This window comes from Halichoerus grypus, chromosome 9 (genome assembly GCF_964656455.1).
Source record: "Halichoerus grypus chromosome 9, mHalGry1.hap1.1, whole genome shotgun sequence".
NCBI classification, from domain to species: domain Eukaryota; kingdom Metazoa; phylum Chordata; class Mammalia; order Carnivora; family Phocidae; genus Halichoerus; species Halichoerus grypus.
This window is the reverse complement of record NC_135720.1, coordinates 97,391,924-97,407,190: the sequence shown is the minus strand read 5'-3', so window position 1 is coordinate 97,407,190 and position 15,267 is coordinate 97,391,924. Positions and strand designations below refer to the sequence as shown.

Below are 15,267 nucleotides of genomic sequence, written 5' to 3'. Positions count from 1 at the left end.
GGGCCAGTCTGGAGCCACCTTGGGCTTGAGTTGAGTCAGACCAGGCATTTGCCAGAGCTGTGGTAGCACCAAACTGCAGGGCATTCTTCCTGTGTTGTGCACTGAGAAACTTTCGTTGGTGGGCAGGGTCTATAGTCAGACCAGCTGTCTGGCCCCAGCCCACTGCTGGGGCCATAGTCCAAATGGTGTGTGTGGTTATCTTCCCTCTCCCTGGGGCAGGAGTCAGTTTGGAGTGGTGCTGGGCCCTCTCAGGGCTGCTTACACCCTGCCAGGCTGTGGCACCACTTGGGATGGGCTCATGCCAAGGTCAGGTTGGAGGGGGTAGGTTGCACTATGCCAACAGGGTCCATGTTGGTTTTCAGTGTAAGGAGACCTAGAGCCATCCATGGAGTGGGGGGGGGGGGGGGGGGAGGTAGGAAAACTCCTGCCCAGGCCAGGATGTAAAGATCATGTCTGTAGGAGAACCCACAGATGGGGTGTGTTGTTAGCAAGCTAGGTGGAGAGTGTTTGTGCTGCCCAGGTTCCCACAGGTGTCCTTGTATTTTGGGGAGGGGGGAATGATGCCTGCTCTTTTGTTGTTGTTGTTGTTGTTGTTGTTTAAGATTTTATTTATTTGAGAGAGTGTGTGCATGAGTGGGGGAGGGGCAGAGGGAGAGGGAGAAGCAGACTCCCCACTGAGCCTGGAGCCTATGTGAAGCTCGATCCCAGGACCCTGAGATCATGACCTAAGCTGAAGTCAGCCACTTAACCAACTGAACCACCCAGACCCCCTCTTCTTTTGTTCTTAAGGAAGTCTCCCAAAGATCCCTGCCCCTCCAGCACACACTCTGAGATGAGTAAACAAATCGCCCTCCTTTATACCCCAGGAGTTTTTCAAACTGCTGCTTCTATGCTGTATCTCAGTGGGGTTCTTTGTTGTGCTGTCTCTTTAAGGGCAGGGACTCAGTTTCCTATTGCCCTCCTGGCTCTCCCAGAGCCAAGTTGCTGATTTTTGAAGTTCTAGGTGTTAAGCCCTACTGATTGTTAGGCCCCTCTGGTTTTCAAAACCAAATGTTATGGGGATTCATCTTCCCCCTGTGAGTCCCCTGTGCCTGAGGCGCCTGGTGTGGGGTCTGCTCCTCTCCTGTCCACACTGGTGGAGTCCCTCCCTCCCACAGAGAGTCCTGTGGGTCTGTTTGGCTCCTAACCACATCTCTGCCCTTTCCACCCTTTTAATGTGGCCTCTTCTCTACATTTAGCTGTGTACATCTGTTCTGCCATTCTTCGGGTCATTTGTGGGTTATTTACATTGATGTGGGTATTATCTAGGTTTATCCATGGGTCGAGGTGAGCCTAGGACCCTCCTACTCCACCATCTTCCCTGGAAGTCTTTACCATCCCCTTTTTGAAACCCTCTTTTGAGTTCTAGAAAGTCAGAGTCGCTGATCAGACTCCTGCTACTTCTCTGGAAGCCTATTCTTTGTATCTTTTTGCTACTTTTTGTCTACTAGGTTGGTGTTTCTCGAGATCCTTTTTTGGTCCCTTTATTTGCTTTTGCTAAACTCTCTTGACAATCTTATCTCATTGCACAGTGTCTAAATAAGTTCTCCATCCTGACCATTCCCCTGATTCTAGTCCTAGATTCCTGTTGGCCTGTTCAGTGTGTCTTCATCCGGCTGAGCCACAGTACCTCACAATTTGTACAACAAAAAAATGAGGCCATTGTTGTTTTCATCTTTCTGGGACAACTGCTTTTCCTTCTTTCTTCTTCCTTCTTTCTGTCTCAAATAGTGGTGATAACAGTGAGTTGTGATAACATATGTAAAGTGCCACTGTAGAGTCTGGCACACACAGGAGGCAAGCAATAAATGTTAATTGCCCACTTTCTCTTAATCACATCAGTGTTCCATTTACCTTGGTTTGAAACCTTGGAGATACCTTTGACCTCTTTTATTTTGCACCGTATTCAATATGTCAAATTCTTTTATTCTATAATAGGTCTTGCCTCTGACTTCTCCTATTCATTCTCCCCACCATTTCCTAATTTAAAGCACTCAGTTAGAAGCTGCATTTGTCTGCCCATAATAATAAAAACAAATTTACATTAGCTTAACCCAGTGGAGTTTTGTGTTCCTCCTGGAATACAACATCTGGAGGGAAGCAGTCTAGAGCTGGTGTGGTGGCTTTGCAATGCCAACAGAGACTTGACACTTTTCCTCTCTCTTCTCAGATATCCTTAGCAAGTAGTTTTTGTCCTCCTGCTTTTCACTCTGTGGCCACAAAGTGAATGTTCCATCTCCAGCATTGCATCTATGTAGTCCAGGCAGGAAGAAGGGGAAGGACAAAGGGTAAAAGACTGAACAGCCAATCTCATGCATGTCTTTCCTGTTTTTAAAGGGCTTATCTAGGACACCCACCTAGCAACTTCTGCGGACATCTCATTGTCTGGGCTGTGTCACTCAGCCATTCCTAGCTGCTGCTCCAAACAAAATAAGGGCTCTGGTAGGAAGAGGAGAGCAACTACCAGTGTCTGCCATACTTCCATCCCTGCTTACCCCAGCGTCCGCGATACCTCCTGATGTATCCTCCCATGTCTGCTCTTTCCCTTACTCCACTTCACGTACAGTTATCAGACCAGTCATCCTGGAACTTGGCTCCAAATTCATCATACGACTATTTTCCCCTCAATTTTGTTGAGGTCTAATTGTATCTAGTTAAAATCTACAATATGTTGGTTTGATATACATTGTGAATGACTATCACGATCAAGTTAATTAACACATCCATCACCTCACAGGGCTACCATTTATGTGTGTGTGCGTGTGTGTGTGTGGTGGGAATGCTTTAGATCTCTGCAAATATCACGTATACAGTACAGTATAACTATAACTACAGCCCCAGTGCTGTACATTAGACCTCCAGAACTTACTCATCTTGTTACTGAATGTTTGTACTCTTGACCAACATCACTCCCTTCCCCCAGCCCCTGGAGTTCAACTTTTTTTAGATTCCGCATATAATTGAGATTATGTAGTATTAGTCTTTCTCTGGGTTATTTCACTAAGCACAGTATCTTTCAGGTTCATCCATGTTATCACAAATGGCAGGATTTCCTTCTTTTTTCTGGCCGAGTAACATTCCATTGTGCCATGTTTTTTATATATGTGTCACATTTTTAAACTCCATCCATCTATGGACATTTAGATTGTTTTCATTTCTTGGCTATTGTGAATAATGCTGCAGTGAATATGGGAGGGCAGATGTCTCTTTGAGATCCTGATTTCATTTCCCTCAGATATATATCCAGAAGTGGGATTGCTAGATACTATGATAGTTCTATTTTTAATTTTTTGAGGATATTCCATAACTGTTTTCCATAATGGCTATACTAATTTATATTCCTACCTACAGTGGGAGTGTACAAGAGTTCCCTTTTCTCCACATCCTCCCCAAGTTGTTATCTCTTGTCTTTTTGATGATAACCATCCTAACAGGTGTGATATCTCATTTTGGTTTTGATTTGCATTTCCCTCATGATTAGTGATGTTGAGCATCTTTTCATGTACCCACTGGCATTTTTTTTTTTTAAAGATATTTTTTATTTATTTATTTGACAGAGAGCACAAGTAGGCAGAGCCATAGGCAGAGGGAAAGGGAGAAGCAGGCTCTCTGCTGAGCAGGGAGCCCGATGCGGGGCTCGATCCCAGGACCCTGGGATCATGACCTAAGCCGAAGGCAGATGCTTAACCAACTGAGCCACCCAGGCGCCCCCCCCACTGGCATTTGTATATCCTTTTTGGAAAAATGTCTTCTCAGGTTGTTTGCCCATGTTTTAATTGGATTGTTTATTTTTTTGCTATTGAGTTGTAGGAGTTCCTTACATATTTTAGGTATTAACCCCTTATCAGATATATGGTTTGTGCTATGGTTTGAATGTTTGTGTCCCCCCAGAATTTATAAGTTGATATCCTGATCCATATTAAGAGGTCATGTGATGGTATTAAGAGGAAGGGCCTTTGGAAGGTGATTAGGTCATGAGAATCCTATGAATGGGATTAGTGCTTTTATTAAAAAAAAAAAAAAAAGACCCCAGAGAACTTGCTAGCCCCCTTCTATCATGTAAGGACACAGTGAGAAGATACTGGCTATGAACCAAAAACAGCCTTCACCAGCCACCACGTGGGATCTGTGGTGCCCTGATCTTGGACTTTCAGCCTCCATAACTGAGAAAAATAAATTTCTATTGTTAATAAGCTACCCAGTCTCTGGTGTTTTGTTATAGCAGCCCGAACAGACTGAGACAGTTCATAAATAGTTTCTCCCATTTCATAGGTTGCCTTTTCATTTTGATTATTTCTTTTGCTGTGCAGAAACTTTTTTGGTTTGATGTAGTTGCACTTGTTTGTTTTGCGTCTGTTGACTATTTTTGGTGTCCAAAAAAAAATCACTGCCAAGACTAATGTCAAGGAGCTTTTTTCCTTTGCTTAATTCTAGGAGTTCCACAGTCCCAGGTCTTGTGTTTAAGTCTTCAATCATTTTGAGTTAATTTTTGTGAGTTCTATAAAATAGGGATCCAGTTTCTTTCTTTTGCCTGGATACCCAGTTTTCCCAGCACCATTTATTGAAGAGACTGTCCTTTCCCCATTGTGTATTCTTGGCACCCTGTCAAAGACAGTTGACCATATATGCATGAGCTTATTTCTGGGCTCTATTCTGTTCCATTGGCTTATGTGTCTCTTTTTATGCCAGTACCACGTAGTTTTGATTACGGTAGCTTTGTAATGATAGTTCGAAATCAGGAAGTGTGACGCCTCCAGCTTTGTTCTTCTTTCTCAAGACTGCTTTGGCTATTGGGGGTTTTTGTGGTTCCATGCAAATTTTAGGATTGTTTTTTCTATTTCTGTGAAACATGCCATTGGAATTTTGATAAAGATTGCATTGAATTTGTACATCACTTTGGATAGTGTGGACATTTAAACAGTTATTAATTCTTCCAATCCAAGGACACAAGATATCTTTCCATTTGGTTGTGCCTTAATTTATTTCAGTGTCTTTGTTTTCAGTGTACCTGTCTTTCAGGTCCTTAAATTTATTCCTAAGTATTTTATTGCTTTTGATGCTATTTTAGTGGAATTTATGATTTTTTTCTTTTAGATAGTTCATTGTTAATGTATAGAAACACAACTGATTTTTGTTTCCTGCAACTTAACTGAATTTGTTGATTAGTTCTAACATTTTTTTGGTGGAGTTTTTAAGGTTTTCTGTACATAGTACATGTCATCTGTGAACAGAGATAATTTTACTTATTCCTTTTGTATTTGGATGCCTTCTGTTTCTTTTTCTTGCCTAATTGCTCTGGCTAGGTCTGTGTTGAATACAAGCAGCAAGACTGGGCATCCTTGTCTTATTCACTATTGGGTATGATGTTAGCTTGTGGATTTGTCATATGTGGCCATTATAATGTTGAGGTACATTTCTTCTATACCTAATTTGTTGAGAGTTTTTATCATGAAAGTACATTGAATTTTGTCAGATGCTTTTTCTTTATTGAGATTTTTATCCTTCATTCTGTTAATGTGATGTATCACATTTATTGATTTTTGTGTATGTTGGACCATCGTTGCATACAAAGGATAAATATAATTTGATCATGGCATATGATCCTTCTAACGTGCTGTTGAATTTCGTTTGCTAGTGTTTTGTTGAAGATTTTTGCATCTATGTTCATGAAAGATATTGGTGTATAACTTTCTTGTAGTGTCCTTGTCTGGCTTTGGTATCAGGGTAAAGCTGGCCTCATAAGATGAGTTTGGGAGTGTTGCTTTCTCTTCAGTTTTTTTGGAAGAGTTTGAGAAGGATTGGTATAAACTTTTGTTTAAATGCTACATAGCAATCATCAGTGAAACCATCTGGTCCTGGGCTTTTCTTTTTTATTACCATTTCAACCTCCTTACTTGTTACTGGTCTGCTCAGATTTTCTAGCTCAATGATTCAGTCTTAGTAGGTTTTGTTTCTAGGAATTTATTCATTTCTTCCAGGTAATCCAATTTGTTGATGTATAATTGTTCATAATGATCTCTTATGATTCTTTGTATTTCTGTGATATCAGTTGTAATATCGCCTTTCATTTCTGATTTTGTCTTTTTTTCTCACTGTAGCTAAAAGTTTGTCAATTTTGTTTATCTTTTCACAAAACCAGCTCTTAGTTTCATGGACCTTCTCTATCATTACTCTGCTCTGATTTTTATCATTTCCTTTCTTCTGCTAACTTTTTGCTTAGTTTTTTCTTCTTCTAGTTCCTGGAAGTATAAAGTTAGGGTGTTTGTTTGTTTGTTTGTTTTCTTCATGAGCGGGAGATGGGGAGCAGAGGGAGAGGGGGAAAAAGAGAATCTTAAGCATGCTTCACACCCAGCGCAGAGCCCAAATGCAGGTCTCGATCTCACAACCCTGAGCCGAAATCAAGAGGTGGACGCTTAACTGACTGAGCCACCCAGGCACCACAAGATCCTTTTTTTCTTAATGTAAACATTTATTGTGATAAACTACCCTCTTAGAACTGCTTTTGCTGCATTCCATATTTTAGTATGTCGTATTTACGTTTTCATTTGTTTCAAGATATTTTTTGGTTTCCCTTTTGACCTTTTTTTGATTTCTTCATCATATTTATTATTAAGAGATTTCCATCACTTAAAAACAAAACTCTAAAGTTCTTAGTCTGGTATCTAAGAACCTCCATAGTGTGTCTCCAAATGACCATCTAACTTAGAGTTCCAGTTTACCTTTCCACATAGTCTGCACCCCAAACAGGTTTATTATACTAAGCTCCAGCATTCCTTTTTTCATGCCTTTTCTCAGGCTGTTCCCAGTCTGCAGTTCCTTTATTTCATTCTGCAGGTCCAAGCCCTCACATCCTTCAAGGCCTAGGTCAAATGCCACCTCCTAGTTCAGCCCTTCCTGATCCTCTCAGGCTTTGTACCTCCTCTACATGGTGATGGTAATTTTCTCCCTTCTTTGAGTAATTTTAAAGTCCATGTCTTAATTTCCTTCTGGAGATCAGGGATCCTTATTAGAGACAGGTTCCTTCTAGAATTGGGCCATACATGTTCAATAAATAGTTGTTAGATGAGAGAATACTTCTCCTAGGACTGTCAGAAGAACTATGTTCAAAGCTGACATTTGCGTGTGTCTATGTCAGGTACTAAGTGCTTTATATGTAATAGTTCATGTAATTCTCACCACAATCTTTATGAGGTAACTTCTTTCCAAAGCTCCCATATGACAGATAATGAAACTGAAGCACAGAGCAATTAGCTAATCTACTCAATATCATGTAGCCTTTCAGTGGTAAAACAGCTTTTGAACCAGTCCGACTCGGAGCTCATAGTCTTTACTATAATTTCTTCTGTCTCAACAGAGAAAAGCAGCAAGAAATCGAGAATGTTGTTACTCAGCTTCCTGACTACCCGAAGCTCTCTGAGCAAGGGACTGCCTGTCCTGGGAGTGGGTCTACCTTCACTGGGACCAAGGGGAGACCTTGGATCATGGATCAAGAGCTAAGGTCAGGCCAAGGGGTTGACACTGAATCTTTGCAATGGAAATGGCCACACTTTAAAGTTCTAACACATCAAAGAGTTGCCTGCTACCCACCCCCGCAAAATATGAGAAAGAACAAGATTGAAGTCTCTTTGCTGTTGAAGAAAATATGTGAATTCCATTTAGTTCTTGCTAAGTAGAGGGTTTTGCCAGGTTGCTCCTAGGAAAATATTCTAAGAGCAGAATGAAAACCATGATGTCTTTCTTACCTATGGGAGTTCAATCACCCTATAAAACTCATGTTTGCTTTTATGGAAAGTAAAAGAAGGGCACTGGAGGGGTTGGCACAGAGTCTACACCTTGCGTGTTGGGAACCCAGCCATCTCTCTCAGTTGGCAGTCCCGTTAAGGATAATCATTGAGCCCTTGTGTTCCTTTGTTAACATGTGGGTCTTGCAGCTTTCCTAGAAAATGGGTCTTGGTTTACACCCCGTCAGTAAAGTAGGAGCTGTAACTTTCAGCAGCTCTGTCGTAAACAGTACCACCTGTGGCAAGCTCTGTTTCGGTTTACTCCATCGTACTCAGAGACAGCAGATGGCATGGGCATTTTCCCTATTGTAGGAGGCGGTATGAACATCTGGCCCCTTCATGGAAGGGAGAGTTATCTTCTCTTTCCCAAAATGACTGGATGATCACATTTTAAATATATATGCTCCATGGCACTAACTCCTGGGAAGATATGCAAGATTGAGGTTTGACTGCTTTCTGCCACTAAAATAGCTTCCTGGCAGTTATGCATAATTTAGTATGTATGATTGGAGGTATACCCATCAGATACACATATCCTGCTTCAATAATAAATAATGCCAGACAGCATTTAGATACTAGAGATTTTTATTAGAATATATATTGTGTTTGTCTTACTATAAAGGTAATACATGCCCAGAATAAATAACATTCAGGGAGTAAAAATTTAGAAAATAGAAAAATCCTGTAATAAATTTAACTAGCTCTTTGCACTTGATTTTTGTATCATGAACATTTCTGATATGAAATGTTTTATGGAGCATTGATAATTTTTTGAGTGCATATTACATTCACATGAGTTTTATTTATATATACACATACCTGCTTGTTACCCTCCATTCCCCATAGGTAACTACCTGTTTCATTGGTTTTAAAATACCTTCCCAGAGTTTCTTTGCACAATATAAGCAATTTAAATATGTTTTTATTCCCCTCACAACTTTTATGCAAAATGTAGCCTTGATTTTTCTCACTAACAGATCTGTCTACTCTAGCTGCAACATTGTCCATGCTGCATTATTATGATATGCCTCATCATTTTTGGATATTGTTTAACCAATTCCTGATTTGGGGATGATTTTTTTAGACCTTTAGCTGTCTCAAAACAGCTTTATTAGATTGTATCTTTGTATACAACTCATGATTATTTCCTTAGGATAAATTACTTGAAATTCTTTGCTGGGCTTTTGCTTCATGTTTTCCAAATTGTTCCTGAAAGGTTCTAGCACTTTGTACCTTCCCCAGCAAGAATTGCCAGTGGGTCAAAAGGGAATTAAGTTAATAGAGGCCGTTTGGAAGAGTGAACCTTTCGAATATTATATGCAGGAGGAAATAGGAACAGGAAAGCCACGGGGGACCGATATTGTGATGGTGTGGAGGGAGAGGGCTCGGTGAGGGGTGGCTGGATGTACTTGAAAGAACACGTCAGAACCTGAGTGCGATGTCCGTTCTGGTCTTGCCTCTGCTGGGACATCTGGGATAAGTCTCTAAGGTCTTCGAGTCTGTTTTTTCATCGTTGAATAAGGGAGGAGTGCTTTCTGAGTTCTCCCTCTTTTTAGTGCTGTGGGTTATTCATCTCTCTTCATTTCAGTAAATGCTAAGCCTCACCTTCTCAATCCACCATCTTTCATAAAATTCGGAGTGAACCGGAGAGAACATGTTAAAAGTACGAGATTTCTGACTGTGTGAATGTAACTTTTTTTTTTAATTTTATTATCTTATGTTAGTCACCATACATCATGATGTGTGAAACTTTTTAAAAACTCATTCATCTTCAGATGATGCAACAGCATTCAGCAGCAGTGGGTGACTCACACAAACACCGAGCTTGGGGAGGTGGCGGCGGTAGATGTGGCTCTTTGTGGTGCAGAGATTTAACAGGTGGCAGCCAGGGAGGCTGAGCGTCAGCTCAAACCCCCCTGACCAGGCTCCCCAGCCGTCAGCCAGCCCCCGCGGGCAGGTATCCAGTTATTGGTCAGCTCCGTGCCAGAGCCGTTTGTCATTAGAAGCTGCCCCAACTTCACCAAAGGAGAACTTTGGTCACTGAGCTAAGACTGGTCAAGGATAAATAAGATGCCCAGGCATTTCCTTCCTTTCTCTACAGCAGGCAAACTAAAGAGGATCCAGGTGTGCAAGAACTGGAGGCATTAATAGACACAATCCAGAAGCAACTGAAAGATCATCCGTGCAAAGACAACATTCGCGAAGCCTTTCAAATTTATGACAAGGAAGCTTCAGGATATGTTGACAAAGAGATGTTCTTTAAAATCTGTGACTCTCTCAACCTGCCAATCGATGATTCCTTGATTAAGGAGGTCAGTAGGAGTCACCCTTCTGGGTTGATTGCAGAGGCTGTGAACACCCGTTTGTTCTCTCCCAGAGGCAGTTGTGGGTGTATTTGGTTTTAACGGTAAAATTTAAGATGTTTGAATCAGATCTCCTATTCGGCCCTGATTTCAATGGTGTTTCCCCTTGATTGTCACATTGGGGTTCTTTGCTCATGGCTGCAGTAGGGCCTGTCTTTACGTGGGTATGGGCTAGACCGCACAGCGTGGCAGATAAGCCATGTCCGCCGAAGGAGGGCTGCAGTCGTGATCCCAGAGGGGCAGCCTGAGGGGAGACTCAAAGGTGACGGGATTGAGCAGGATGGGGGGCAGCCTGTGGCCACCCTCCCAGCCAGCGCTTACGGTAGCTCAGCAGTACAGCGGGCATGGGAGAGGGCGTGACCACCGCCCAGGGCAGCCGTGTCTGTCAGGAACGGGTCGCCCAGGGCCAGCTGCACACAGAGGAAGGACATGGACACTGTCCTCTGGGAATTTTCATGAAGTGAGTTGCAGAGGGGGTTTTTTGCCTTTGTTTCATTAGAAATCCCTCTAGCCAGGGCTTCCCTGGAACTCAGACCAAAATTTCTCCCACAGTTGCCAATGACTGTGACTTATTGCTGAGACTTCTCCCTGATAAAAAGCCTGCTTAGACCTTCTTAAAGATCTTTTAGCAAAAAGGGATGTTCAGAAGTGAAGACTCATTTAGGGGAGGCTGTCGTGTGGCGCTGGAGAAGAGGATTTTTCAGATATTGGAACATCAGCAGGGAGGGGAAGAGGGCAGGTAGAAAAGAACGTGTTCACTTGGGCAAATGCCCATTTAGCTTCCCAAATCTCAGATGGACAGCATGCCCAGCTTTTGATTTTTTTTAAGTCATTTGTGCTATTTGTGACCTTGACAAAGGAATTGCGGTCAGTGGGGTGGGGAAGGTGTGGGTGGCAAGGATGATTTGCACATGTAAAGGTAACCACAGCAGATCAGGCTACTCCCCCCACAGCGGAGCTTCAGGGGACATGGTTTGAGCAGTGACATAAGGCTTCTCTGCCTTTGGGCAAAGATCAAGTGAGCAGTGACGGAACTAGATTCTTCTATTATCCTGTGATAACAGCAACTTGCTATTTTAAGAGTTCTACTCTGTGCAGACCGGTGGACAAAGCTCGTATTTGAATATAAAAATAATTAAAAGTGCTCTGGAAATGACAGTGTTCTTATAAATGTGAGTCCTGAAATCCCCCGCAGGCCCTTGACTCCCTCTGAGCTTCAGTCTCGTTCAGTTGAAGATGGGGATTATGTCTGACCTACCTGCCACGTTCACAGCATTTTCGAATCCGCTGATTTAAACTCGGACCTGGTTTACAAAGGCTGGGGATGGTTATTAGTAAGTGGGCCCTGCAGCTCTGTTGCACCTGCTCTCTGCTCTCTCCCACAGTTGATCAGGCTGTGCCCTCACAGAGAAGACAAGATTAACTACTATCACTTTGTGCGTGCTTTCTCCAACTGACCTGGCTGAGGAGAGAATGCAGTACGACGTTTTGAGGTCAGACCTACATTTTGAAACACCTTGTACTTTTCATAGAGGCATTCACAGGGATCTTAAAATTATATTTTTCAGTTCTTAGATTTCAATACTAAAATCTAAATTAAACTGGATCTTTTAAGAGCTAAGATTGGTGCTTTATTTAGGGAGGTAGGGGTAGGGTATTGTGATGGCTAATTAGGTGTCAGCTTGTCTGGGGCCATGGAGTGCCCAGATGTTTGTTAGACATATCTCTGGGTGTGTCCGTTTCTGGCTGAGATTAACAGTTGAGGTGGTAGACTGAGTAAAGCAGATTGCCCCTGGGGTGGGTGGGCCACATCCAATCCACTGAAGGCCTGAACAGAAAAGGCTGACCATTCCCCAAGTAAGAGAATTCTGCCTGCCTTTGGACTCAAACACTGGCTCGTCCTGGGTCTCGTGCCTGCTGGCCTGGCCTTCAGACTAGAACTATACCCTCTGCTCTCATGGGAGCAAAATCTTGGGAACTGTCAGCCTCCATAATCCCACGAGCCCATTCTTTGTAAGACACTGCTTTCTCTACATAGACATTCCATTGGTTCGGTTTCTCTGGAGAATGCGGACTACTCTGGGTGTGGAATGACTACGAGCAGAAGGAAAGCCACATTTTGCTGGGGCAGCAGCATGTGGGGTGTTGGAAATACACACACAGTCTGCTGTGGCTGCGGGCCGGAAGCCACGGTTTTTTAACTGTGGCTCTAGGCCCATTAGTGGACCTGCAGTTTTAAAAAATGGAATAGAAAATATAAGTGTGGTACAAATAGGTTATATATTTCATGAAACTTTTGTTTCAACTGAGTGTGTATTTACTGGGTCATAATGGAAAATGTATTCCTTGATGTGAATTACAGTTAAAAAAAAAAAATATATATATATATATATATTTATATATAAGAAAAATGCTGCTTTTCAAGAGCCTAGCCTTGAGATGAGAGGAAAAGTAGTTACTGGTTATCTAATGAGCTCTGCCCCAGGTTTTAGAACGAGGGCTGCTCCCGAGTTGAGGCCAGCCACCACCTCCAATTTATAACTCCCAGCCCAGATTCTTCCCTGCTTCCCCAGGCGGTGGTGTAAAGGAGGGGGGAGCTGTCCCTACAGGATCCAGGACACCTGCCCTCTCAGAACTGCTCGTTCTTCCTTCACTGATGAGCCAAGCCACCTCCAACTAGCTTATGCAAAGGGCTGTAATACCATATATACGGACTCCTTTCCTGCTCCAGGTCGGTATCTCAAGAACTAGTGAAAGCCCCTAGTCACTTACCTAGTGAAAGCCTATTTCCAAGTACTCAGAAGTCCATTTCAGTCTAAAGTAAAAATCCTAAGCTCTATTCTGCCTGCCCAAACTTAGAAGCCTTAGTGTGTGTGTGTGAGTGAGTGAGCTAGGATAGGTATAGTGGGTTTCTTCTTCTGGTTTCTGCTCCCCTTGCCCCCAACTCAGTCACACTGCTGTTTCTGGCCTGTGTAGTGTCCGGGAAGGGTAGCGAGTAGACCCCAGAGGAAAAGGGCAAAGTCTTATTTCTGGGGCCGGTGAAGTCCTCATCTGGGTCAGGGCCTTCTGTGTGTCATGTGCTGAAAGGCTGGCTCTCTCACTACCCACCCCCCCCAGGACACTCCCACAGGAAACCTCTCAGATGCCATCCTCAGATGGGCCAGTCTCCAGCGTGCCCGGTCCTAAAAGCACATTTCCTCCAGGCTCCTCCTCGTCCCTTCGGGCTTCCCCTCCCAGGGCCTTCACTCTTGCAGTGTGTCCATCTAGATTGCTCTCTAGCCTGTGCAGTTCAGCAGCTCAGCTGGTCCTTTCCTGGAGACTCACCGTAGATGAGAATCAGGTACTAAATCTCACGTTCTCTTATCTCCAGGGGACCCAGGTCAAACTGAGTCCATTAAAGCATCTCCCTCACTTAGCTTGTGGACCTACTGCACTCTGACAGCCCCTTTCAGGAACTCCACACTCTAGTAACTTCTCCACAACCCTGCAAGAGGAAAGTTCACAAAACTCTGGATCCTCAAGTCTTTCATGGATCTGTGCCACCTGCAGCAGATGGAGGTACCTGCCGGCTTTGGTCCTGAGCCGAAAGGGAGACATTAGGGAAACGTCCTCTTACCCACCTTTTGAGGTCCAACTGCTCCTCGTCCTTCTACCCTTGTTCTGACCGTTCTCTTCTGGTTCCCTGTGCCTGCCCCACTGTGAAGGTCAAGTGCCTCACGGAGAGCTGTGCTGAGTACGGCAGGCCGTGCTCGCCTACAGGACTTCAGCTCCCTGTCCCTGCCTCACTTCCCAAGCTTGCCCAAGATGGGAAGCTCCATCACCACGTACAGAAGACCAGAGCCAGCAGGTCACTTCTGGGGGCCCCACGCTCCCTGCTCAGCCCCGCTAGTTTATACAAGCCCCACCGAGGGTAGAGCCACACGTGCAGATCGTTCTTCTGAATTCCGAATGGCGCCGCAGCCACCTGATGTCGCTTGGGCTACACTCAGCCCCGGCACGCGGTGGTGTCCTGGCCGAGGGGACGTCAGAGTGGGGCGGTAGCCTGCAGCAAGCAGAACTGCAGGGAGGGGAAAGGACCTGCACTGAGGGGGCCGCCAGGGAGGGGAGACAAGTAGCCTCCCTCCTCGCGTCTGCCCCAGAGGCCACCGAGAGCTGTGGCTCTCCACTCTGACCGAGCGATGGGAACAGGACGGCTTGGGACAGCTATGGGTTCGGGGCAGCAAAATCTGCCCCACGGGGGAAGACGGGCTCAGAGGTAGCCGCTGCTCAGGCCCGGGCCTTGCACTCTGTCTGTAACCGCCCCCGGGGCTTGAAAATACCAGCTAAGTAGGGTGGGTCAAACCCCTGTCTCTGGGCTTTGAGGGCATTTGGGACCAAGATGGGGAGAAGACCTGTCTCAATGCTTCCAGAAAATCAAGGGTCACTTGGGTGAGGGACTCCTTAATATCCTGCTGGTACCGAATAGCCTGAGTACATGTGTTCATTAAAAACCAGCCAACAGGGGCGCCTGGGTGGCTCAGTCGTTAAGCGTCTGCCTTCGGCTCAGGTCATGATCCCAGGGTCCTGGGATCGAGTCCCGCATCGGGCTCCCTGCTCCGTGGGAAGCCTGCTTCTCCCTCTCTCACTCCCCCTGCTTGTGTTCCCTCTCTTGCTGTGTCTGTCAAATAAATAAATACAATCTTTAAAAAAAAAAAAAAACAACCAGCCAACAGTGCTCTATTTGTACCATGCACTCAGCATTCACCTTCCCTAAATCTCACCAGCACCACTCCCTGCGAAAACAAGTAGCAAGCACACAACCCTCAAAACTGTAGAACACACGAACAAACAGGCTCAGAAAGGTTAACTGGCCAAGGTCACCTAGCGTCTTCCAGCAGAGCCGGACCAAAACCCACATCTGCAGCAGAGCTTGCCCTCCATGGGTGTCCCTCAGCTTCACCTCAGGTGAGCGCTTCCTGTGCAATCCTCACGCCCTGCGGGGGTCCATGGCTACCTGCCCCCTGTAACTGCACTCCTCTCCTGTGCTCTCTGAAGACCGTTCTGGAAAACACGGACTGCTGCAGGCAAGAGCAGGCCATAGAACA

General features: G+C 44.5%; 1 protein-coding gene across 7 annotated transcripts in view; it reads left to right on the top strand.

Moving 5' to 3' along the window:
- EFHC1 (EF-hand domain containing 1) overlaps window positions 1–14,856 on the top strand; it is a 66,781-nt gene extending 51,925 nt beyond the window's left edge. For 2 of the 7 annotated variants that reach the window (XM_036087766.2, XM_036087759.2), the window contains 3 exons: window positions 7,394–7,537; window positions 9,922–10,132; window positions 11,569–11,804. In XM_036087766.2, coding sequence (XP_035943659.1) covers window positions 7,394–7,537; window positions 9,922–10,132; window positions 11,569–11,640 — 427 coding nt within the window. In that variant the 3' untranslated portion in view covers window positions 11,641–11,804. Of the gene's footprint in view, window positions 1–7,393; window positions 7,538–9,921; window positions 10,133–11,568; window positions 11,805–12,756; window positions 13,531–13,553 lie in introns of those variants that run through there. The other 5 variants (XM_036087760.2, XM_036087762.2, XM_078055245.1 and 2 more) reach the window with 5 other exon arrangements.
- Window positions 14,857–15,267: the final 411 nt, after the last annotated feature.